Below are 27978 nucleotides of genomic sequence, written 5' to 3'. Positions count from 1 at the left end.
AACTGTCTCCCTAATTAAACATTACCTAATTGATTTTTGTCCGGAAGTTATCTTGAATTGCTTGAACGAATACTGGAAAATAGTTAGCTATGTGCTAATTACTTTGACAATATCGGTATATTTAATTTGAATGATTGATTATCGATACAATACTTTCAAGTGAAAATCAAATAATAAATAGAGTACTTCCGGGTGTCTATATAAATTTAATTAGATCTTTCAAGCAATTAGATAGTACCGGAAATAATTTTCAATGTTTTAGTAAATTTAATATCAATCTTGCACTTATAAAAGCGTCAATTCGTTTGTGCTTGGACACCATTACATTCTATCTTGACTTTGTTACTTAAACATTTCAGACATATTTCACCACGATTTATCTCCAGTTGAAAGAATAATATCACCAGGAAAACTCTCCTATTTTGGGGTTAAGAAATCGAGGTAAAAGTAACTGCTGAATTAATTTCTGTATTACATCCTTTCTTATTATCTATTTTTGTATACATGTATTTATCTGTACCTACAGGAAATGAAGGAAAAATGTAACTGAAAGATACATGTTTGAACAGACGGGATATTCATCATATCAATTATTTACGATATTATGAAATAAGATTTATGCATATATAAAAATATAAGGTTTACTGAGTTTGAATAGATGAAAACTGTTCAGTAAAGACTATACGTATTTAAAATTGATATTGCAAAGCTTCGATGCAGGATGAAATTATGTCTGAAATTTTTGTTTGTTTTACTTTTTTTAGACATCAAGAAACCCAGTGGTAAAATTCGCACGAATACAGAACACGTACAAGTTTTAGATTGTCATATCTGTATAAACAATACTACGAATAGAAGTTATTTGAAAGGAATCTTATTGAGAGGACATATTTGTGACCAAAATAAATATACTGGTTAACATTTGACAATGCACACTGGAGAAGAATATAGATGTGGAGTATGTGAAAGATCATTTACTAATGAACAAACTCTTAAAAAACATATGATATTACACACCAGAGATACAAGTTTTCAATGCGAAATCTGTGAAAAATCATTTTCTCATCAACGTTATTTGAAAGAGCATTTAACAATACACACAGGAGAAAAACAATATGAATGCAAAATATGTGACAAATCATTTCCTCGAAATAAATATCTTAAACGACATATGAGAATTCATACAGGAGAGAAAAATCATCAATGCAAAATCTGCGATAAGTCATTTTCTGTAAAAAGTACTTTTGACAGACATATGAGAGCACATACGGGCGAGAAGAAATACCGATGTAAAATATGTGACAAATCATTTGCTGATAACCATACTTTCCAAGGACATATGACGATACACACAGGCTTAGGGAAATATAAATGTGAAATATGTGAAAAATCCTATCCACATTCTACTTCTCTTAAATTACATATGGCGATACACACTGGACAGAAATTTCAATGTGAAATATGTGACAAAACATTTACTCAAAACAGTAATCTTAAAACGCATATGATTACACATACCGGAGAAAAGAAATATAAATGTGATACTTGTGAAAAATCGTTTTCTCATAAAACTATCCTTAAATCACATATGATTACACATACTGGAGAAAAGGCATATAAATGTGCAATATGCAACAGAGCATTTGCCTATAAACAATCTCTTGAAATACACGTGAGGACACATACTGGAGAGAAGAAATATCAATGCAACATGTGTGAAAAGTCATTTAATATAAGTCGTAATCTTAAAAGGCATATGCTACTACACACAGGAGCGAAGAAATACAAATGCGAAGTATGTGACAAAGCATTCGCTGAAAAACGTTATCTTAGTAGACATATGAACATGCATTCACAAGAATGTAAAAATGTGTGTGAAGTCTGTGACAGACGGTTTACTCAAAAAAGCTATCTTGTTGCACATATGTCAATACATACAGGAGAGAAGGAATACAAATGCCAAATATGTGATAAGCTTTTTGCTCGTCACAATTATCTTAAAGATCATATGCTGATACATTCAGAAGAGAAGAAATATCAATGCGAAATCTGTGATAGACAATTTGCAACAAAAAGTAGACTTACAAAACATATGAAAATACACACAAAAGAGAAGAAATAATGATGGGATCATCGTTTCTTGTCTTTTTAAAAATGTTAATACCTACTACATGTATTTGTTAGATCATTTTCTCAATAATGATATCTTCTTGATATAATGTTGACAACATTACACTGTATAAACTGTGAATAGATAATTTTGAAACAATCATGCCTTTGTCAGTCTCTTTTAACTCCAATAGGGAGTGGCTTATGAAAGAAGACTGCTGAAATAATGTGTAGTGTTTATTACAAAATGACAAAGAAGCTTGGTGGCGATGAACAAATTGTGTACTAATTTGATTAAGTAAACTCATAAAAGTTATATTAGAAATAAAAATTATTATGTTTATAAAACTCGTACGATGATGATTATAATGATATATGAAAAATGACATGTATTATTACGAAACGAAAAAGGGGTTTGGTGGTAAAGGCCAAGTTTTCTTAATTATCCAATTTGTACAAATTTGATTTTTAAACTTCTTAAGTTCATGTAAAAATGAACATGTTTATGTTGATAATGTTTATGATTATGATGGTGATGATGATGATGATGATGATGATGATGATGATCAAGACATATGGTATATAATAAAAATGGTTATAACATTAAAAAGTTAAAATCAAGCTAATGTTTCATGGTTTAAAGTTAACATAAATTTAATTGTTGAATGGACAATTTCAGCTTTATCTGACACCTCCAGATTGATTCAATAGAGAGATAATTATGTTCAATTTACAAAACAAATAACGACGCACAAACATAGCTGAATGCAGCAAATGCAAAAATGTAAATTTAATTATTCTTGCGACGAATAGTGACTGTTAATGAGACATGGATCGGCCTATACGAACCTGAAATGAAATCAGTCATATCTGTGAAAAACTAGTTATCGCCTACACATAAGAAGTTTAAAGTCAGCCCATCTGCAAAGAAAAAGATGTTCATCGTCTTCTTTTGTGGCGACGGCGTGATACTGAGTCATGCGGTGCCCCTGGGTCAGACGGTAACGGCGAAGTTTTATTCTAAGTTTAATAAAATTTATAAGATTTCTTATGCAATATTCTTTCTAAAGTCAATACATTACCTAAAATTTATTAATATTTGTGTAAGTAGTTATGAAATAAATCATTACAACAGTTTATTATGATTATGATATTATTATTCTAGAATATATAATGTCCTACCAGCCGTATGCGCTGATTTATTTCTTTTAATTCGAAGAAGATGTACTTTAAAACATTTGTCGGGCCTTTTCCTGTGCGAAGTGGTCATCTCCCTCCCATGATGCATAATTCGGCAATATTTTTTGCATTATTTCAACATGAACTGCGTTACAGAAGGTACAGTACTGTAATTATTATAGCCTGATACCTATACTAATTAACAGAGTAATTTCCCTTTGTTTTACAAACACTTTCACAGCAGCATGATTATAGAGGTAGAGATACATGTATTGCGATTTGTTTAAGTTTTATGTATTTAAAAGACAAAACTTAAGTGAATAAGTATAGATATGATCATAGTTTATCTAGGTAAAGTACTATTTAGACGTTTGTTAAGTAATAATGATTCTTATAATTATTATAATTATTTTGGAATATTACTCAAAACTTCCAGATTTTAAACATGAAGAGGTTATAAAAAATGGACTATGAATTAGTTTTTGATACATAATACATGGCTTAAGCCGTCCCTGTTATTTTCGGCGTATTTGCCATATGGACGGCTTTAGCCGTTTCTATAATAATAATAGTAATAATAATAAATTAATAATAATAATAATAAAAATAATAAAAAATATAAAGACAATTATACCATCGACAATAATTATTATTATACTAACATATTTGGAAACATATATAATTATTAAATACTAATAACAAATAATAATAATTATACTAATTAATAATATAGTAATTTCTTAGAAAATCCTCTGGCAAATAGGTGAACAATAAAACAATAACCCTCTGGCAGCAAAAGGGTTAATGCCAAGATATTCGTAAACAAAACAAGTACATTTCATTACAATATGTGTACTCATTATATAAAATATATAGATAATAAATTTAAAGGTACAACTTTTAATACGATATAATTAAGTAATCATCTGTTTGTAGGGTATTATTTTATATGTGTTGTTTTCATTTACTATTTATGAAGTATAATAATAATATTATAGATTATATTAATGATCCTGCTTATAATCTATATTGATACATGTAGTTGAAATTACACTTTACATACATCTTTGTGCATTCGCAATGGTGTAGAGATTACCATAAAAGGTCCTATTTATGAACCTGTCCTTCTAAACACTGCAGCATCATGTAGTTTTTAAAAAGAGCATTTTTAGATTTTACTAAAGACTGACACTTATTTTTTTAGAATAATAATACCATTTTTTTCACTGTAGTATAACTTAAACAAATCCAGATGTTAATCAGGGGAAAAACAGATTAATAGTCATGTCGGTAATTCATAAATAAATTAAAAAAGTGATCTGCCCTGCACATGCGCGAAAAAGAAAGATTAAATGATAACAGTACCAGCGGGGTGTACTCTGACTTTCCATACATTTCCTTAAAAGTATCTTAATTTTTGTGTCGCACCTACGGATATAAAGGGATCACTTCCCTGTCGGCTGTCTGTCCGGGCGAACATTCAATTGTTTTTAGCTCGACTTTTTTTTTTTTTTTTTTTTTTGAAAAAAAAAGTAGAGGTATTGTTATAGTCGGGTCGGCGTTGCCGTTGCCCATAGGAACTCTGGAACAGGACCGCATATTGCTGCAAATAAATCCGAATCCGTACCGGCTTTACATATTATTTGTCCGACCTTTGAATATCTTTTCATATTATGCGAGCGGGTGGTCTTTAATTATCTTATCTCAATTTAATATAATCTGCTAATTTAATCAAAGCGCTGAAAGCACTGCTGGGGGCGCATTATGTTGATTGTATAGTGGTCTATTGTTACAAGCAGATGCCATTCCTACTTTCAAAGCAGATGTCACATTTTTACTCGATTATTCGATAAGAATAAGTAGAATTATCCTAGTCATCTGAACATTGGCGTCTATCACCTCAATTTTTCCCGAAGTCCATTGACATATGGCATTGAAACTTTGCACACTTGATCCCGATCAGGCACCCATTTGTTAAAGATTGCCTATGGCTTCAAGATATTTTCGTATTCCATAGACATCTGGCTTTGAAATAAATTGAAATGTTATACATTTCTTTGCGAGCATACTAGCTAGGACTCTCTCCAATGCTTATATCTGTAGAATATTGGGTTTAAAGAAATTTTTGGTCCTTTTGTGAACTTAAAATATTTTAAATAACCAAGGTTCTTCTTTTGTCAAGCACTAAGCATATAGTTGAGTGTGCTGTCCTACCAACAGCTATTGTTTGCATACCTTGTGAAATTAACTCCTTCAAACTTTTGTTCAGTTATTATTATACAAACACAAGAACTGTCTGAGGACAGTAAGGCTCGACTATTTGAAAAAGTTGTCACAAGGGTGTTTATTGAGTATAAAAATGCTTACCAATGAATACATAAAACTGACCGAAAAGGTAAAAAAGGCTTGGATTAAGATGTTTTATCAAGTAAATCACTGCTTTATTATCATGAATGCATAAAATTGTCCCAAAAAAGGCACAAACCCTTCAGTAGTTATGGAGATAACATGCTTACAAGCAAAACTTTACCATTAAATTCTAAGTTGAAAAAGGGGAGAAAAATAAGCCTAAATTCTCGATAAAATTATGGATCTTGGTTAGTAACCTACATGTACAATTATGACCCTAAATGCATGTGAAGTTTTAATATTGTAAGCAGAGTTATCCAACTTGTCAATCTGATGTACATTGTTACTATAAATAACTATTGTAAGTTTCAATTGAATATCTCAAGCAATAATTGAGATATTTGACTTTAAAATAAACTTAAACCAACGCAGACGCGGACGCTGGGTTACTACAATAGCTCTCATATTTTTCAAATAGTCGAGCTAAAAACTACCAAGTCATGGTTGAGACCATATAGTTATTCCATATATAAATATATATGTATATATCATGGAAAACATTTCAAGATGTTACAATGGATTGTAGTGTATAACAAGAAAATCAGTAACTTTAATCCAATAATCATACAAACATCTGTAAATAACTGGAACAAAATATTTCTTAAATAAAACCATACAAAACAAGAGGGCCATGATAGCCCTAGATCGCTCACCTGACTTATCAAACTCATCCAAACAATTACCTAGACAAACATTCTGACCAAGTCTCACGACAGGTGAGTCAAAAATGTGACCACTACAGTGTTAACAAGGATTATCCATATTTGAGCAGTGCGACCTTGTTTTTTACTCAGGTGACACATATTCAAACTTGACCTAGAAATCATCAAAACAAACTGTCAGACCAATTTCCAGGATACTTGGATCAAAACAGTAGCGACAAGAGTGTTAACAAGATTTTTCTATTTTTAGCTCCGGTGACCTAGTTTCACATGCGATTTCGAACTCATCCAAGCAATTACCTAGACAAGCATCCTGACCAAGTTTGATGATAATTGAGTCGAAAATGTGACCAGTAGAATGTTAACAAGGCTTTTCCTTTTGGGCGGTGTGACCTAGTTTTTCATCCAAGATGACCCATGTTGGATCTTGACTTAGAAATCATCAAAACAAACTTTTAGACCAATTAACAGAATATTTGGATCACAACAGTAGCCACTAGAGTGTTAACAAGATTTTTCTATTTTTATCTCCTGTGACCTAGTTTTTCATCTGAGATGTCCCATGTTCGATTTATTCCCAGCAATGACCTAGGCAAGTTTCCTGACCAAGTTTGCTAACAATTGAGTCAAAATTGTGACCACTAGAGTGTTAACAAGGTTTTTCTATTTTTAGCTCCTGTGACCTAGTTTTTCATCCGAGATGACCCATTTCCGAACTCATCCGAGCTATCACCTAGACAAGCATCTTAATCAAGTTTGATGATGATTGATGCAAAAATGTGACCACAAGAGTGTTAACAAGGTTTTTCTATTTCTACCCCAGGTGACCTACTTTTTCATCCAAGATGACCCATGTTCAAACTCATCCGAGCTATCAACTAGACAAACATCTTGACAAAAGTTTGATGATGACTGATGCAAAAATGTGACTGCTAGAGTGTTAACAAGGTTTTTCTATTTTTAGCTCCTGTGACCTACTTTTTCATCCAAGATGACCCATGTTTGTACTCATCCGAGCTATCACATAGACAAGCATCTTTGACCAAGTTTGATGATGATTGATGCAAAAATGTGACCGCTAGATTGTTAACAATGTTTTTCTATTTTTAGCTCCGGTGACCTACATTTTCATCTGAGATGACCCATGTTCAAACTCATCCAAGATATCAACTAGATAAGCATCCTGACCAAGTTTGATGATGATTGATGCAAAAAATGTGACTGCTAGAGTGTTAACAAGGTTTTTCTATTTATAGCTCCGGTGACCTAGTTTTACATCCTAAATGACCCATGTTCGAACTCATCCGAGCTATCAACCAGATAAGCATCCTGACAAAGTGTGATGATGATTGGGTCAAAAATGTGACCACTAGAGTGTTCACAAGGTTTTTCTATTTTTAGCTCCTGTGACCTAGTTTTTTCATCAGAGATGACCCATGTTCAAACTCATCCAAGCAATTGACTAGACAAGCATTCTGACCAAGTTTGATGATGATTGGTTTAAAAATGTGACCACTAGAGTGTTCACAAGGTGTTTCTATTTATAGCTCCTGTGACCTACTTTTTCATCAGAGATGACCCATGTTCGAACTCATCCGAGCTATCACCTAGGCAAACATCCTGACCAAGTTTAATGATGATTGGGTCAAAAATGTGACCTCTACAGTGTTCACAAGGTTTTTCTTTTTTAAGCTCTTGTGACCTAGCCTTTCATCCGAGATGACTCATGTTCGAACTCATCCATGCTTTCAACTAGATAAGCATCCTGACCAAGTTTGATGATGATTGAGGCAAAAATGCGACCGCTAGAGTGTTCACAAGCAATTGTGGACGGACGACGGACATTCACCGATCCTTAAAGCTCACCCTGAGCAAGCTCAGGTGAGCTAAAAACCAAAAACTGATGATGACAGAACGGGTATCACTTTATGCCTATAAAATTTTTTTTGCTCAAGTGATTTTTTTTCGAAGAGCTACATGTGAAATTGCTGCCAAATATACATAAGTAAAATCTATTTCAAAGCTGCATGCATTCATATAAATATATTTAAAAAAAATCAAACTTGATTAAATAAAAAAAAAGTTCAAGGATAGCCCAAACTTGTTAATTATAAAAAAATATATATACAGAATATTATGTTGTAGTAGCTCTCTGAGGCTTTTTATTTTGCTATGAGCAGCGGTGGGAAATTGATATCTTGCGAGACTAAAGGGCGAGCTAGATAACAATTTTCCAACATTGCAAGTAGAAAAATGCATAGCCTCAGAAAGCTACTACAACATAATTTTCCTTTAATAATGTACCTTTTCGTTTGAAGTATAAATGATTTTCATTATACTACACTTATATAAGAAATTTCAGAAAAAGAAATGTAGCTGTCAAGAAATAAATTATGACTGACAGATGAATACGTAATTTGTGCAAAACCAGCCACACCTTTTATTATTTTGGTTGCCGTTTCCATATACTATGTTATTCACAGCTAAGATCAGAACCAACATTAACAAGAACTAGTTGAACCGGGTAATGCTCCCCGAGAAGGTTCTGGACACTGGAAAGTATAAAAAAAATGAACAAAGGGCAAAAACCCCAAAATTAGGCAAAGCATGTTATGTTTTTTTTTGCACTGCACTTCTATTCAATTAGATCTATCAATCTATAAAGTTGCCTGATGATATCAGAGTTATGTCCAAGGTAAAATTCAAAGTGTAAAAATGAAATTAGGGTAATAACTCCAAAATTAGACCAGGCTTTCTTTAGGTTCTTTAAGCATTGCAGTTCTATCCAATTATATCTAGCTACCTACAAAGTTTCATGTTGATATCTCTAAACGTTTTAAAGTTATGTCTCGTACAAAAGTCAAAAAGTAAAAATAAACAAAGGGCAATTACTTCAAAATAAGGCAAGGCAGAGTAATAATTCTTAAGCACTGCTTAGAGTAATGTCCCGGACAAAGTTCAAAGTGTCAAAATGATCAAAGGGCAATAACTCCAAAAGTAGGCAAGACAGTGTTACAGTTCTTGTGCACTGCAAACTTACTCAACGATATCTATCTACCTACAAAGTTTCATGTTGATATCTCTTTTACATTGAGAGTTATGTCTCGGACAAAGTTCAAAGTGTAAAAATAAACAAAGGGGGATAATTCAAAAATTAGGCAAGGGAGAGTTAAGGTTCTTGTGCACTGCTTACCAACTCAATGAAATCTATCTACCTACAAAGTTTCATGTTGATACCTGTTATAGTTTCAGAGACAAAGTACAAAGTGTAAAATAAAGAAAGGGGGATAATTCAAAAATTAGGCAAGGCAGAGTTACGGTTCTTGTGCACTGCATACCAAGTCAATGAGATCTATCTACCTACAAAGTTTCATGTTGATACCTCTTATAGTTTAAAGGTTATGTCCCGGACAAATTTCAAAGTGTAAAATAAACAAAGGGGGATTATTCAAAAATAAGGCAAGGCAGAGTTACGGTTCTTGTACACTGCATACCAAGTCAATGAGATCTATCTACCTACAAAGTTTCATGTTGATACCTCTTATACTTTTAGAGTTATGTCCCGGACAAAGTTCAAAGTGTAAAATAAACAAAGGGGAATAATTCAAAAATTAAGCAAGGCAGAGTTACGGTTCTTGTGCACTGCACACCTACTCAATTAGATCTATCTACCTACAAAGTTTCATGTTGTTACCTCTTATAGTTTTAGAGTTATGTCCCGGACAAAGTTCAAAGTGTAAAAATAAACAAAGGGGAATAATTCAAAAATTAGACAAGGCAGAGTTACGGTTCTTGTGCACTGCACACCTACTCAATTAGATCTATCTACCTACAAAGTTTCATGTTGATACCTCTTATAGTTTTAGAGTTATGTCCCGGACAAAGTTCAAAGTGTAAAATAAACAAAGGGGAATAATTCAAAAATTAAGCAAGGCAGAGTTAAGGTTCTTGTGCACTGCACACCTACTCAATGAGATCTATCTACCTACAAAGTTTCATGTTAATACCTGTTGTTGTTTCAAAGTTAAGTCCCGGACAAGAAAAGGGGATGGACGGACTGACGGACAAGGCGGCGACTATATGCTCACCCGAAATTTTTTGGGGAGCATAAAAATAGTCCAGGCCTTTCATATATGGTACTGTATTTGTCTCTAACATAATACAGAATTTTCTAACCGTTGAAAACTATTTGCGCTTCAAGATAATCCTGTGTTTTAGGAAGAAAATTTATAGGTATATAATAAATGCTGTCATTGACATTTCTTATGCTTATATTTATTATATGTATTTCTTGCAATCCTATTTATAGCTACAAATTCTATGAATTAAAATAGAAATGAAGGTAGCATGCAGACGGTGTTGATATTGTGTGATAAAGATTTAAAGATCATTGGAAATCATCCCAGTAACCGAATACTCTAAATGACCGAGTACTCGAGTAGTATTGATTTTAGTAATTGTTGCCATCCCTAAAAAAATTAAGTACTTGACAAGATCAACTAACATCTAAATAAAAAAACTTTGAAACAGAATTAATTATTTTGAAAAATTCACTCTGAGCTGTATTATTTAAAATGGGTGTTCAAACACATTGAAAACATTGATAATTCATTTCATGTTCTTGGTGATGAAGTGGTGCCTCAATATAGTTATCACTGCATTCTATCTTCCCTCATAACTCCTACTATTACTGTATCTGTCAAACAAGCATCTCTGTTTTCTGAAAATAGAGTTTTGAAAAAGTTTATTGCTGACCCGAGATATTCCATACTTGTATGTTAACTTTTTTTCAGCATCTTTCTGTTAGAATTACTCTGATTTATAAAGGTATAAAACCAAAAAATGCGCGACCAATGCCAGAGCTCAACCCCTCTGATCAGATTTCACAAACGAGCATCTGAGTAGAACCACCGCCTTTTTTTAAAGCTAGCTGGATTGCTTTCTCACATTAAAGAATCCATATTAAATATATAGAACATTGATAATTGCTACACAGTCTCTTTGTAAACATAAAATAAGCATGTTTTGTGTTTACATAAAGTAGCTATGTAATGTTAAAACATCACATGCTATAGTTGGTCACAATATAAATATATAGTGTTGTTAGGAAACTGACAGTTTTTTTAAGAAGGACCAAATTTTTTTTTGTCTCGTAAGAAGGAACATGGCTTCCAATGCATAGTTAATTCATTCAAATTAGACATATTCAAAAAGAATTGCATAGAATTCAATACATTTTCATGATTAAAATATTTTACTGATGAGCATAGTATATCTTTAAAGGTAAGTGGTTTAGGTGCATTACTTTGACTATGGTCACCCCAATTAAATCTATTTATTTGCTTAGTAACACAACTTTTTAAAGTCATATAAATTTGTAAATGTGAGTGATTCTGATAATCTATATACAGCTAAGTCAAGATGAGATGATTAGGTTTTACTGACTGCTTACTACATGAAGTCACTATTTCAATGTCAAATGCCTTGAGGTGAAAGGAATGAAAACTTGAAATTTCAAAATACAATTTAAGTGAATTACATGTCACAAAATGAGCCATGTCATGACAAAACCAACATAATGGGTTTGCGACCAGCATGGATCCAGACCAGGTTGGTCTGATCAGGATCCATGCTGTTCGCTTACAAACCTTATTACAAGTAGAGAAACTGATAGCGAACAGTATGGATCCTGATCAGACTGGGCGGATGCCCATTATGTTGGTTTCGTCATGACACGGCTAAAATGTTTTTGCTATCGACTTTTGTTCCTAAATTAACAACAGATTGCATAATGAAAAGATATTGAAATAATTAATATACAATTGGCTCTAAGTGCCAAGCTTACAGATTTTAAATAAACTTTGAGCCCTGTGTTGGCCTTTAAACATGTCAAACATTTAGAAAGTATTTATTAAGGAAAAGTGTATACAAATAATCATGTACCTCTTCATTATATGCCCATGACATTGAAAAAACATTGTGTCATCTGTTTACTTCAAGGTTAGTCACATTGACAGTATCACATTTTAGACTTCATCTCTCGTGATTCCATTCATAAAAAGCATCCTCAAAATGGGTCCTCTTAATTTCACATTCATCAATCTGACAAAAACCTCCTGGAAAAGAAGTTAGAAACATATGCCACTAATTATGTCAGTTAATGTCAAATAAATACTTTGAGAAACTATTTGGTCAAAATTGTAAATATACAAAGATTTTCAAACCAAATATATATATAACAATGAACATTTCCTTTTTAACTTTCTAACATATATATTGTATGGTCTTACTTGAAGAAAATGTTTGCCCGTGTGACCGAAAAGGGATTAAGGACCATTACTATTGTTTTTCCTTTTGTTTATTAAAGGGCCATGGGCCATGGCCCCATATTCTATTGTTATGGAATGAATTCTATTGTTCTCTTTTGTTATGCTACAGTAAGATGGATATATATATCAAAGTCAGAAAAAAGCTAACATGTTTTTACCTTAATGGCCTGTATAATTATGTTTCACAGCTTCTCAGCAAACAACCAACTGAGCCACAATTGAAATCTAACAAACAAGCCTTTATTCACAAACCTGAAATAGATCACGTGACAAGTGTACAGTGAGATGTAAAATTTTACCGCTCTGTGAAAAAAATCAAATTTACAAGTTATAAAGGACTTTTTGGATTACTAAATAGTTGAATGTACTTCTTGATATACCTAGCTAATGTCGGATAATAATAAAACACCGGTTAATAACTCAACATCGACAAAAACAAGGAAAAATAAACGTCCAGCTACCTCGCCTTTGTTATCGGACTACACGAGTGTTTCGTGCAATAATGTACATGGAAGTAATACGTGTGTAGAGACAAAAACAAGTCAGTCAACAAAGAAACATAGACAGCGGGATGTGCAATGTGTAAGTGACTTAGAAAGCTACGAAAACTATTCTAATACATATTTGACAATGGCATTCCCACCACAACCACCGTTCGCCATGGCTCCATACATGACAAGCCCCACCCACTCACAATTTAATGGCGGAGCTTTCAACATCCCTACCCAACCATCTTGGGCGTCTGAACTCCTAGACGAGGTCAAACAAATTAAGCAAAAGCTACAGTCAGTTGGTGACACTGTGAGTACTATAAACTCTAAAATAACAGCTATGGAATCAAAAATCAACAATTTGGATTTGCGTGTCACAGAAACTGAAAAACTTTGTGAATTTACAGCAGATATGAGCGAGAAAAATACTGCAGAATTTAAAAAAAAAAACAACTCAGAAATAAAGCAAATGAAAAAATCATGCCAATTCTTAGAAAATGAGACACTTGAATTGAAATCACAGAAGGAAAACCTTAACACAAAACTAGTTGAAAAAGAAATGAATCAAATGAGGGACAATCTTATGTTCTATGGCATTAAAGAAGGAGGAAGTGATGAAAATTGTGTAAATCTAGTAAAATCAATAATGACAGACAAATTGAAAATGGACCCGGAAGAAGTAGAAGGAATTACAATCGATAGAGCGTATCGGATGGGCAGAATGACGTCATCAAAATCCACCAGACCAATTGTTGCCAAATTTCACTACCCTAAAGAAAAGGATAAGATAAGAGCAAGATCGTTTGAATATGCTGGAGATCTTAATTCGGTAAAATTGGGGATTGGCGCACAACTACCAAAACAGCTGCGAGAAGCCAGAAAACCACTTTATCCTGCAATGAAGAAAGCGAAAGGTGCTGGAAAACACGTTAGATTTGTTGGTGAGAAGTTGTTCATAGATGGAGAAGAATATATTCCGGAAGTGAGTTCTCAACATTAGAAAGGTCAAGAAGAAGAACATTTAACCATCATATCATGGAACATTAACGGATTAAAGCGTAAATTAATAGATTGTGACTTTTTGGAATATATATCTGGATATGACATTATTTTTCTTAATGAAACATGGATATCAATGAATGACACTTCAAATTTAAATATAAATGATTATTGTGTAGAACATATCTTTGGTAATAAGTCCTCAAACACTAAAAAAGGGAGATTTAGCGGAGGTATTTCATTTTATTATAAATCAAATATCAAGAAATTTGTTAAAGTAATAGAAAAAAATAATCATGGAATTATTTGGGTTAAGATAAGCGCTGGTTTGTTTAACTTTGAAGACGATGTTTATATATGTCATGTTTATATACCGCCTGTTGACTCAAAAGTATCAATGTATGTAAACTTTGATTTTTTCGAACAATTAGAAATAGACATCTTGAAATATAGCGATCTAGGTAAAGTCTTTGTCTGTGGTGATCTAAAATAGTAGAACATCAGACAAACCTGATTTCATAGAATTTGATAAATATTTGGATCATAATTTGACATTTGTAAACACACGTGATATCACAACGCGCGTAAACAAAGATCACGTGATTGATAGTTATGGTAGGCGTTTACTCGATACCTGTCAAACAACTGGTCTATTAATAGCAAACGGCCGTCTGCTAAGCGACAGTAAACAGGGGTAACTTTACATTTTGTTCAGGTAGAGGTTTAAGTACCGTTGATTACTTGCTATTGAATTTTACTGATTTTCAATTATTACAACATTTTAAAATTGAAGATTTTAACGAATTCTCTGACCATTCTCCTCTCTCATTTTCTTTTGTAAAAAAGAAAGAATGTACATCTCGAATAGCAGAATCGGGTATTCATCCAGCGAGGATAAGATTTCGTGGGACGAAGAAAAAATACCCCTGTTTAGATCACAACTTTTAGATAGAAGTGACGATATTTTAAAACTTACTCAAGAGGTCATAGATCAACCAATAGACCACGTGGTACAAAATATTTCACAATTCATATCTGACAATGCATTCGATGTGTTCGGAACAAAGCGAATTTTAAATCATAAACGTGGAAAATTAAGCAAAAAAATGGTTTGATAAGGATTGCTTCGAGGCAAAAAAGGAATTTAAGAAAGCACGTAATGTTTTTAATAGGCACAATACAGTTGATAATCGCCTCCATTTTATACATACGCGAACGCGTTATAATAAAATTAAACGATCTGCAAGACATAAGTTCAAAATAAAAGAAGGCTTAAGAATAAATAACTTAGCTAAATCTCAACCCCGGAAAATTTTGGCAAAACATAAAAAATACTTATAAAGATGATAAAAAAAAGACTGATACATTAAATGTTGAACAACTATATGACCATTTTAAGGCACTATTCGGCGAGGAAAGCCAAAAATGAAAAATCAAAAACTTTTTATTTAATGATAACTTAATTGATGAAGATCTAGACGCAGCAATTAATGAGTGCGAGTTACGGGAAGCTATATTTTTCAAAATAATAATAAATCACCAGGCTATGATAAATTAATATGTGAAATTTTTAAAGCAGCCTACGATATCATGTCTCCATTGTTGCTTAAACTCTACAATAGATTGTTTATTAATAGTGAATATCCTAAAGTTTTGGGGGGAGGGTATCATTACGCCTGTTTTCAAAAAAGGAGATGTTAATGATGCTAAAAATTACAGAGGGATTACACTTATTAATATTCTTGCGAAAATTTATTCCCAGATATTGTTAAATAGACTTAGTAAGTGGTCAATAAAAACATGATAAAATTTGTAGTGAACAATTTGGTTTCCAAAAAGGAAAATCAGTGTCTGATTGTATTTTTATTTTTCATGCAGTTATATCAAATGTTCTAAATTCGGGTAATAAGTTATATTGTATTTTTGTTGATTACGAAAAATGTTTTGATAAAATAGATAGATCGTTTTTGTGGCAAAAAGCTTATTGCAGAAAATATTAGCACGCGATTTGTTAAAGCAATGAAAATCAATGTACACTACTGTAAAATCATGTGTAAGGTATAATTCTACATATTCAGATTTTTTCAATTCTCATATAGGCTTGAAACAGGGAGATCCAAGCTCACCTCTGATCTTCATGTTCTTCGTAAATGACCTTATAGACAATATTAACACTGATTTAGAAGGTATTTTTTACAATTAACGAAACTTAAGCTTTTTTCTCATTTTATTTTGCAGACGACCAAGTACTTTTTGCTAAATCCCCTGAATCTCTACAGGCAATGCTAACGGATATTGAAACTTATTGTAATACATGGGGTTTTTGAAAATAAATACATCTAAAACAAAAGCAATGATTTTTTGAAAAAAAGGCAGGCATACACAGCACATTTTTTATATTTACAACACACCAATCGAACTTGTAGAATCATTTAAATACCTTGGAATTACCCTCTTTAAAAATGGCAATTGGTTAGAACTCAAAATAGAATAGCTCAACATGCCTCATTTGCTTTACATAACCTGTTTAAAGTATTTAAAAATATAGAACTGCCAACATATCAGAAATGTAAATTGTTTGATTCTCTAGTCGGTTCCATTTTAAATTATAATTCGGAGATATGGGGAATGCACGATGCTAAAGATATAGAAGTTATTCATACTAAATTTTTGCGTAGAGTCTTAGGGTGTTAAAAATCAACTAACTTGTCAGCACTTTATGGTGAGCTTGGTCGTTACCCGTTACATATTACTAGAAAAACTTAACATGATAATGATATTGGTCAAAAATACTTAAACTTAATGATGCATCACTTGTTAAGCAGACGTATTTACTTTCTTAAGTCAGACACAGATGTTGGTCGAAATTATAACGGAAAAAATTGGGCTTCTTTTATCAAAGACACCTTGTCAAGTCTTGGCTTTTCATATATTTGGGACAATCAGTTTGATATATAGATATACCATATAATACTATTAAACAAAGATTAATTGACACCTTTCTACAAGTTGGTATGCATCTATCAATAATTCACCAAGATTACAAACATATTGTATATTTAAACATTCTTTTGAAATGGAAAAGTATTTAGATTATGTCCAAGAAAGTAAATATAGAACTGCTTTAACTAGATTTCGAACTTCTTCCCATAAATTTATTTATAGAAACTGGTAGATACGAAAACATTCCTAGAGAACAGCGATTATGTAAATCATGCAATATGAAGCAAATAGAGAGTGAATACCACTTTCTCCTTGTGTGTCCCAACTACCGAGATCTTCGAACAAAATATCTTAAAAAAATACTACTGCCATTGGCCCTACTATGAATAAAATTAGATAGTATCTTGTCGTCAGACTCAAAGAAAACTATATGTGCCTTAGCTAAATTTTTGTATTGGGCAAATCATAAACGTATATCTTAATCTGATATTTTTTCTGAAAAACTATATTGTTGATAAGTACAAGTATTATTTGTTCCCATATTAACTTGTATTCTTCAGAAAACTTGTGTATAATTGTTAACTGCTATTTTTCTCACTGTACATGTGTATCATTGTAAATTGGCTATAAGCAATGTATTTTGTTTTATGCTTAATAAAATTCGTATTCGTATTCGTATTCGTAAATAAAAACTTTTCCTAATCAATACAATAGTTCTTTTAATTTATTACATACTTCATTGAAACATTAAGAAATATTGATAAAGTAAAATGCTCATTTTCATTTCCTGTATTTTCAATGTAATTATTCATTTTTCATTGCGTATTTTCACAAGTGTCTCCTAAATTTAGCCTATACACAATAGACTGTAAAGAATAATAGGGCAATTTCTTTATAATTTCAAGTATTTATAGTCGAAACAGTCCTTTTTAAAGGCATATATATGGGTAAGTTGAATATTGCATGTCCAGATATGATTGACTAACAATAATTATTGTAAAAGTGAGTAATAATTGTCGGAATCATAGCTCAATCGGTAGAGAACATAGCTCAGATTTCAAAAAAAAAAAATTATTAATTTTGTTCTGACATGTCAGGAACAACTTAGACATGTCAGGAACAATTTGAAATTTAAATGAGTTTTTCGTTTGATTGATTTTTGTTACCTATCTTACTTTTTCATTGAAGTATCTTTACCTTCTTAAAAATTATGCCCAGATCTCATTTCTTTCTCTCTTTTTTTAAACTTCTTTTCATGAATTTAATATGAATATTTTCAACAGATTTTAAAATAATCAAAATACAACACTGTTAAGCATATATAACTGTTGTCAGGATTAAGTTTTGTTTCATCAAAAAAAAACTTGAATAGAAAATAGAACAGTTTCCACCTGTAGTTTGGAACCCACTAACTGAATTCACTTTTTATATCAATATTATGCAGTCTTAAACTTATTTCACTAGTAAGTCAAATGATTTATTATCTCAAACAATGTAATTACATGTAGTATAAGTTTTATGGAAATAATGTGGTTAATCACTTGCAGTTAATCAAGGCTTGACAAATCCACTTGTCCGCTCATAAATGATAAATACAAGTAAAAATGACTCTGGACAAGTTAATCTCCCAAAAATGCCCGTCCTGCAGGACGTGTGAAATTTCTAGCATAAATTAATCAAATTTCAGTTCAATTCTTTTGAAACCATTTTTCAAGTTTTACTAGTAGGACAGAGCACAAAATAATTCCCCTGTGTTTGATGGGCAAAACTGATGTTGATTTGTTGAATGCAACGCTTAATTCTGTCTGATTCTATTTTGTAAAAAACTTACTAAAAGCCCGTGCGGCGATTCCAGTATGTTCCACAAAAATTTTTTTAAAATGTCACAACGTAATATTTGGCAAATGTTTAGCCAGAAAGAAGTAAGTTAAACAGTGTCTTCAAAAAAGAAAAAATGTCTTCAAAAAAGAAAAATGAGTCAGAACATGTAGGAAATTTATATTTTTTAAGCATTGTTGTTGTTGTTGTTTTTCGTTTTTCAATCCCTGATATATTATTTGTAGTATTTGTAACTATTATCTATTCTATTTGTAATAGAACAGCATTTTTCCCTTATAAAACTATTTACATTCCCAATAAAAAAAGACAGCAAATTTTCAAATGTTTTATTTTTAAAGTCCCAAAATTACTGTCAAAATTCCCATCCAAAATTGGCATATATAAAATGGATGATTTCATATTGATAAGTGATAAAAACCAAGTATAACTAAATCTGACAGAGCAATATTTGTACCTAGTTCATTTTATACTTCCGAACATTATTTATGTACATGTACTCATTTTTTTCACTCCAATAAGAAATCAATATATTATGCATGGTTTAACTTTAAATGTGTATAAATATTATGCATAATTCTCATGTCTCCCTGGATAAAATTCTAAATTAACCATGTGGCATGAATACCTGTCAGTTATGTAGTATCAATTTGAGTCAAAACGCATTTTTCCAAAAAAAAAAATTGTACTGGTAGCGTATAGATGTTACACAGAACTAAGCAAATGTCAGGGTTTTTCAATGCTAATCCCCAGTGTAAATATAATTATAACCTTACTCAAATTTCTTAAAATGAGGGGTGAAGTGTCTGCAAAAAGGGCCTAGGGTGAAGTGTCTGGGGGGTGAAGTGTCTGTAAGCCGAGGTGATGGACAAGGCAAGACATGTCGATTTTTTTTTAGCTTATTATGAAGTTGCAGTACATGAGAGACTGGCACATGATGAATCAGCACATAAATAAAACAATCTAGTGTTCTGTGGTTTCTAAGTGTCATACCTCAGCTCTTTTCCTTATTACAATGAAATTTTACATGATTGTTATCCACCGCTGGTTTGTTTTAAGCAGTGAATGATAGGTACCGTTTCAGCAGATTTTCGCAAAGAGGGTACAAATATGGATTATGCACCGTGGATCCAGTTCATTCTTTGAGAAAATGTAATAAGACATCATTACTGAACTTGTATATTTTTTATTTAAAAAAGCTGTAAGGTAAGCATCAACAATATGTATACGCTAGATGTAAATAACTCACCTCCAAAAAATATATATAAAAAAAAATGGGTCAAAAATGTCTGGGTAGGAAATGGTTTGAGGGAGGACTTTCAAGGGAAGGAACTGCTAAACTTAAAATTTGATAAGGTCAATTCAGTACAAAAAAGCTTTACCCGATAATGGCCGATTGTGAAGAAAATTTGTAAAAAATACAGCTTTTGATTGCAACTTAAATATCAACGTTATGAAATATAAACAATGAACATCAGTCATCTTGAATAACGTTGTATTTAAAGTCATATCCGGTATTAAGTCCTTGTATTTTTTGTAAGCAACCAGAATCGCCAACGATTTGACGACGATTTCGCCACTGATGAATGGATAAATGCAAAACAAGCAAAGTTATACAACATTTAGGTAAATAGGAGATAAGGTTTTTGTAAAATAAAACTTACAACTCGTTTTAACACGTGGAACTTCTATATAAACTTCTCAATCTTTCACGGATGAACTTGTAAACAATGGCGATTGCGGTAAAATGACGTAAGGGCGAAAATAGTTCGTATTCATACGCATGCATTGTTTTTCTTAAATTTACACTTATGAAGCATTAGGCCCTATAAGCTTTAAAGTTAGCTGATCTGAAATCCGTATTCCATTACTTGCTAAATTTTTGAGTTCTATGACACTTAATTAACTTGTGACTACATGTAATTTGTACTATATTTATGCAAGTACTTTGGCTATGATCGACCGCTGGCGTAGTAATATTAAAATCGCGTTAAGCAAAAATATACATACAATTTTAAAAGACGATTGCTAAATTTAGTACAAAATTGGCCAGTCAATTTTAAAATAGATAGGGAACTATGATTTTGGAGTTACTGCGAAGTTTTGGAACTATTTTGCTTAGCGTAGGTAGCTGACTAATTGTGTTCACATCATAGTAAATCTGAATTTGTCGTTATTACATTGGGGGCGCATTGCGCATGCGCCCCCAAAAATCAGTCAAATTTACGGTATATTGAAAAAAGAAAAGGAGTGACATCCGCCATTTGCCGCAACGTTCGGCGTAAGTTAATCCCCTTGATATGTTTGATTTTTGTTTTAATTTTTTTAGTAATGAATACCAGATGAGTGCCTAAAATATTTATCTATGGATCATGTTTTAATATTACTTTTTTTCAGTTAGGCACAATCAGTTGGACTATATAACTTAAGTGTCTGTTTTCTCCATGTTAACAAATCAAAACACGAATACGCCCGTTATAATGCCGCCTATACATGTCAACACGTGTAAACAATAAACCAGTAACGTTATACTGATAGTTGACAAAATAACGGGAACAAAATTCTGAAAAAATAGTAATCAATTGTAGTCAAAGGGGAAAAACTCATGCCGGAAACGTTGCAGCAAATGGCGGATGTCACTCCTTGTCTTTTTTATAATACCGTAAAATTTGACCAGTTTTAAAATAGACAGATAGGGTTCAATTGATAATATATTTTTTGAGTCCATACACTCGTATAATACTAAAAGATATTAAGATGTAGCAGAAACGTTTTTAAAAACCGTTACACGATCGAAAATATGCGCTGCAATATGCGGTCCTGTTTTCGAGTTCCTATGGCCGTTGCCGTTCCCGTTGCCGTCCGCAAACTTGTACCCGGATCATAACTTTTTTATTTCTTGGTGTATATTCTTCATACTTGGCCACAACAACCCTTGGGACAAGACCTTTCAGTAGACCACACTAACCTTGACCTTCATCCATAAATGACCTTGACCTTCAAGGTTAAAAGTCCAATTTTTGGCTTGTTCATGCTGTTATTGGCTGTAACTTTGTTATTTTTGAAAGGATTGTCTTTAAACTTGAACATAATTATCTTCAGGGATATCCCTTAAAATTGTAAAATAAATTTTAATAATTCAATTGTCATATTGATCGACGATTATAAGTCAAAATGTTTGCATTGCGAAATCCTCCAGTTCGCTATTCATTGTACATATCGCGACATTTCATTTTTAATTAATAATAATCTGACAAGCACCCTCATACCGATCGGAATGATCGGCTTTTATTATGACAGACTTAAAGGCTCGAGAAGTTGATGTCGCCCTTTCACAAAATCTGATTTCATTCCATAAAAGGGGCGCCGCGCTTCGGCGCGGACGCCAACAATACTGTAATTATTAGAGCCTGATGCCTATACTACTTAACAGAGTAATTTCCCTTTGTTTTACAAACTCTTTTACAGCAGCCTTATTATAGAGGTAGGGATTATAAAGGTAGAGATACATGTATTGCGATTTGTTTAAGTTTTTCGTTTTAAAGACAAAACATAAGTGCGTAAGTATAGATTTTTTCATAGTTTATCTAGGTAAAAGACGTTTTAGACGCTTGTTAAACAGTAATAATTTTTATAAATTATTATGATAATTTTGGAATAATTAATACTCAAAACTACCAGATTTTAAACATGAAGAGGTTATAAAAAATGGACTGTAAATTAGTTTTTGACACATAATACAAGATGTAAGGCAAGTTTAATAATTAAACTTTAATTTAGAACCTAAATCTCACTTTTTAAAGATGAAAATTACCACTTTTGATGATTGTTTCTGATTGTATATACAAAAGTTTTCCGACGAACTCCGTGATAGTTATCACAAGAACTCCCGACAAGTTATCATAAGAACTCAAGTTCCTACACTGTGGTTCTGTGCATTCTGACTTTTGTGTTCGGTGTTCTTATCCGAAGTTTTTGACGTAAAGGACCGAGAATATGATCGAGATTGTGTGAATTGTCGTGAGCCGACCCACACACACGCAATTTTGAATAGCTCGATAAAATCATAGTACACATATAATAGATTTATTCATATTATGCTTGCCAAAATATTCGTAAACAAAGTAAACAAATTTCATTATAATGTGTGCACTAATTATATAAGATATATAGATAATAAATGTACAGGTTCAACTTTCAATTGATACGTTATTAATATATATTAAATAATCACCTGTTTTGATGGGTGTTATTTCTTTATGTTTTCATTTATTTTTTATGAAGTGTAATACTTACAAATGTATACGTTAAATTATATTGGTGATAATGCTTATTTTCTGTAAACACATAGTTGAAAGTACATTTTATATACATCTTTGTGCACTTACAAGGATGGAGATTACCATATTTTATATCCTTTTATACACCTGTCCTTCTAACCTTTATAAAAAGACTTTTTCAGCCTTTACTTGTCACTCACGCTGCTTACAGGCTGACACTCATTTTCTTAAAACATTAATACCATTTTTTTCACTGAAGTATAAATTAAACCTAATTCAGATGTTAATCACCACCTCCGTGTTCGAGGGGTTAGAGTCGATGACTTCTTATCCAGTTACTTCTCTGGCGTGGCTTCCATCCCAGGGAGAATGAAGGTGGTCTAATTCTGGTGTAACTCTCCAGGAACGATGGTAAGGAAACTACCTGCCTATATGACTGAAATACTGTTGGAAAAAGGCGTAAAATGAAACACACAAACAAACAAACAGATGTTAATCAGGGGAAATGCATATTAATTAGTCATGTCGGTTATTCATAAATAAATTTAAATAAAAGTGATTTGCCGTACGCAGATTGCACGTGCGCTAAAAATACTACTTCCATTCGATTTTTACATAGCAACGGACCGCATTCGTCAAATGGACCATACTGCAGTTGGCATTAATTAAAATTCAAGCAGAATTACACTACAGTATATGTACATGTATGTTTCTCAGATCACTACAAAAATATGAAGAACACTGAGTTACATTAACTTAAATAGAAATATTCACCACTATAAGAAGCCGTGTCGTGCGCATGAACTAGGCATCAATATCAAAGGTCAAGGTCACACTTAGAAGTCATTGGAAAATTATTGTCCGGATCAAAACTTCTACATGTATAAAGGGATTTCAATATAACTTGCCACAAATATTCACTATTGTGAGGCGGAGTGTTTATGTCCCTGCGACCAAGGTCAAGGTCACACATAGAGGTCAAAGTTCAGATAAAAATATGAAAATGTGTATTGGGACCATTTAGTCATCATTTATTGAGGAACACAAATGGCCATTATCATGGATACTGGTATCAAACATGTAATTAAGATTAACATATGTAGGTCAAGGTTACTGAAGATGATTTTGAAGGTCACTTAAGATGATAAAATATAGAAATTTTGTCCAGAACATACCGCTTCACATACAAAGGGATTCTAATGAAACATCATAGAAATGTTCACCACTATGAGAAGCCGTAACTGTGCATGAACCAGGTCTCTAGGTCAAAGGTCAAGGTGACACTTAGAGGTCATTGAAAAACGTTTGTCTGTAGCAAAACTTCTACATGCATTGAGGGATTTCAATATAACTTGGCACGAATGTTCACTATAGAGAGGCGGAGTGCCTCGCACTAAATTTAGGTGCCTGCGGCTTAGGTCAAGATCATACATAAGGGTCAAAGTTCAGATAAAAAGTCACTAGAGATGATAATATATCAAGATATTTCCAGATATTGCCCAGAGCATATCGCCTAAATGCATACCTGTAATGCCCACATCTCTCTCAAAATCTTCTGTGACGGGCGAATATTGCGACAATGTTGCCATTGTTTATAAATTGAACATCACAAGTAAGGCCACGTGAGTTATTAATCGTTCAGTCGAAGAAAATTTAAAACTGAAACGAATTAAGGTAAAATGTAAAGTGACTTTGACTATATATACTTGGATGGGCATAATGTCACATAACATAACAGCTACCAAGTACTTGATGTGAATATACGAATTTTTCACGATAAGTTATTTCTGAAAAGCATGTTTTGTAAAATTTATTTCTCTTAATATACCACATGTTGGTATATTTAATTTGAATAATTAATTATCGATACAATACTTTCAAGTGAAAATCAAATAATAAATAGAGTACTTCCGGGTGTCTATATAAATTTAATTAAATCTATTAATCAATTACAAAGAACCGCAGATGATTTTCAAGGTTTTAGTTTTGCACTTATAAAAGCGCCAATTCGTTTGTGCTTGGCCATCATTACATTGTATCTTGACTTAATTATTTGAACAATTCAGACATATTTCACCACGATTTATCTCCAGTTGAAAGAATTATATCACCGGTACAACCATGTTATTTAGGGGTTAAGAAGTTGAGGTAAAAGCGACTGTTGAATTAAATGCTATATATCATCCTTTCTCATTATATTTATCTGTACATACAAGAAAAAAGAAGGAAAATGGAACTGAAAGATACATGTTTGAACAGATAGGATCTTCATAATATAAATTATTTACAATATAATGAAGTAAGATTGATGCATATATTAAACTATGAGGTTTATTGAGTTTAAATAGTGAATACTGTTCCGTAGAGACTATATTTATTTATGTCTTATTTTTTTGTTTTACTTTTTTTAGACATCAAGAAACCCATTGGTAAAATTCGCACGAATACAGAACACGTGCAAGTTTTTGATTGTCAGATCTGTATAAACAATACTACGAATAGAAGTTATTTGAAAGGAAGCTTATTGAGAGGATATATTTGTGACCAAAATAAGTATACTGGTTAAAAATTGACAATGCACACTGGAGAAGAATATAGATGTGGACTCTGTGAAAGATCATTTGTTAATGAACAAACTCTTAAAAAACATATGATAATACACACCAGAGATAGAAGTTTTCAATGCGAAATCTGTGAAAAATCATTTTCTTATCAACATTATTTGAAAGAGCATCTAACAATACACACAGGAGAAAAACAATATGAATGCAAAATATGTGACAAGAAGTTTCCTCGAAATAAATCTCTTAAACTACATATGACGATACATACAGGAGAGATGAAATATCAATGCAAAATCTGTGATCGACCATTTTCTGTAAAAAGTGCTCTTGACAGACATATGAGAGCACACACAGGAGAGAAAAAATACCGATGTAAAATATGTGACAAATCATTTGCTGATAACCATACTTTTCAAGGACATATGACGATACACACAGGCTTAGAGAAATATAAATGTGAAATATGTGAAAAATCCTATTCATATTATACTTCTCTTAAACAACATATGGCGATTCACACTGGACGGAAAGTTCAATGTGAAATATGTGATAAAACATTTACTCAAAACAGTAATCTTAAAACACATATGATTACGCACACCGGAGAAAAGAAATATAAATGTGATACTTGTGACCAATCGTTTTCTCATAAATCTATCCTTAAATCACATATGTTTATACATACTGGAGAAAAGCCATATAAATGTGAAATCTGTGACAGAGCATTTTCTAATAAACGTGCTCTTGAAATACACTTGGGGACACATACAGGAGAGAAGAAATATCAATGCAGTATGTGTGAAAGGTCATTTAATGCAAGTAGTAATCTTAAAAGACATATGCTACTACACACAGGAGAGAAGAAATACAAATGCGAAATATGTGACAAAGCATTCGCTCAAAAACGTTATCTTAGTAGACATATGAACATGCATTCAGAAGAATGTAAAAATGTGTGCGAAATCTGTGACAGGCGGTTTACTCAAAAAACCTATCTTGTTGCACATATGGCAATACATACAGGAGAGAAGGAATACAAATGCCAAATTTGTGACAAGCTTTTTGCTCGACACAATTATCTTAAAGAACATATGCTGATACATTCGAAAGAGAAGAAATATCAATGCGAATTATGTGACAGCCAATTTGCAACAAAAAGTAGACTTACAAAACATATTAAAATACACACAAGTGAGAAGAATTAATGATGGGATATCAGCGTTTCATGTCTATTAAAATGTAAATACGTTCTCTTTGTAAGACCATTTTCTCAATAACGATATTTTCATGATAAATGACAACTGTAAATTGTAACATTACATTGTGTGAAAAAAGTTTTCAAACAGTATCTTTGTAAGTCTCTTTTAACTCCAGTAGGACGTGGCTATAGTGTCTTTATTTATGACTCATGAAAGAAGACTAGTGAAATAAATTGTTACGAAACCTCGAAGGAGTTTGGTGGTCAAGGCCACGCGTTGTTAATATGAAATATATACACATTTTATTATGTAAACTTCTAAAGTTATAGTAAAAATGAAAATGGTTTTGTTTATGATACTATCATGGTGATGATGACGATGATATTGATAATGATGATGATGATGTATGAAAGAAGACTTGTAAAATTAATTATGTTTATTACGGTAGGACACATATGTATGGTGGTCAGAACCAGGTTCTGTTAGTAATGCATTATGTACAAATTTGATAAATAAATTCCTAAAGTAAGAGTAAAATGAAAATTATTATGGTTATTCAATAATAACTTTATAGCACGATGATGATGATGATGATGATGATGTATGAAAGAAGACTGGTATAATTATGTGTAGCATGTATTGCGAAAGGACAACAGAGATTGGATGTCAAGGTCACGTTCCTTTTAGTAATCCAGTATGTAAAAATTTGATTAATAAATTACTAAAGTTATAGTAAAAATGAAAATTATTATGTTATTGACTTAACATATGATGATGACGAAATCAGTGTCCTTGATATAAATGTACATGTATAATTATCATTGTTACAAATAAACATTTGTTATGAAAAGTTAAAATCAAGCTTTTATCATCGTTTAAACATAAATTTGATTGTTGAAACGTAAAGATTATATTTTCCCTATGTGACATTACCAGCTTTAGTCAATAAAGGGATAATTGTGTTGCATTTACATTACA

At 32.1% G+C, this 27978-nt stretch overlaps 1 protein-coding gene and 1 long non-coding RNA gene across 2 annotated transcripts; one reads left to right on the top strand and one right to left on the bottom strand.

Annotated features, from left to right (window-relative positions):
* Positions 1 to 39: 39 nt before the first annotated feature.
* LOC132738472 (zinc finger protein 91-like) lies at positions 40 to 27582 on the top strand. Its single transcript, XM_060725976.1, has 6 exons — positions 40 to 441; positions 765 to 2119; positions 13073 to 14161; positions 15941 to 15959; positions 16278 to 16364; positions 25805 to 27582. The coding sequence occupies exons 2-6, from the start codon at positions 929 to 931 to the stop codon at positions 27004 to 27006; spliced, it is 3588 nt and encodes a 1195-aa protein (XP_060581959.1). The 5' UTR covers positions 40 to 441; positions 765 to 928; the 3' UTR covers positions 27007 to 27582.
* LOC132738471 (uncharacterized) lies at positions 10909 to 20889 on the bottom strand. The gene is made up of 4 exons (XR_009626878.1): positions 20622 to 20889; positions 12847 to 12940; positions 12303 to 12475; positions 10909 to 11079 (listed from the first exon to the last, which is right to left on the bottom strand). It is a non-coding gene; the product is annotated as an uncharacterized LOC132738471 (long non-coding RNA).
* Positions 27583 to 27978: the final 396 nt, after the last annotated feature.

This window comes from Ruditapes philippinarum, unplaced genomic scaffold (genome assembly GCF_026571515.1).
Source record: "Ruditapes philippinarum isolate M1 unplaced genomic scaffold, ASM2657151v2 ctg1591_1_1_1_1, whole genome shotgun sequence".
Lineage (NCBI taxonomy): Eukaryota > Metazoa > Mollusca > Bivalvia > Venerida > Veneridae > Ruditapes > Ruditapes philippinarum.
Note: the sequence above shows the minus strand (reverse complement) of the source record. Positions and strands in the feature narration are given on the sequence as shown.

Coding starts and splice junctions, on each gene's coding strand:
- LOC132738472 (XM_060725976.1), top strand. CDS start 929: ATGCACACTGGAGAAGAATATAGATGTGGAGTATGTGAAAGATCATTT. Junction 2,120..13,072: donor TACACACAAAAGAGAAGAAA/TAATGATGGGAT, acceptor TGATATACCTAG/CTAATGTCGGATAATAATAA. Junction 16,365..25,804: donor TATTAACACTGATTTAGAAG/GTATTTTTTACA, acceptor ATACTGGTTAAA/AATTGACAATGCACACTGGA.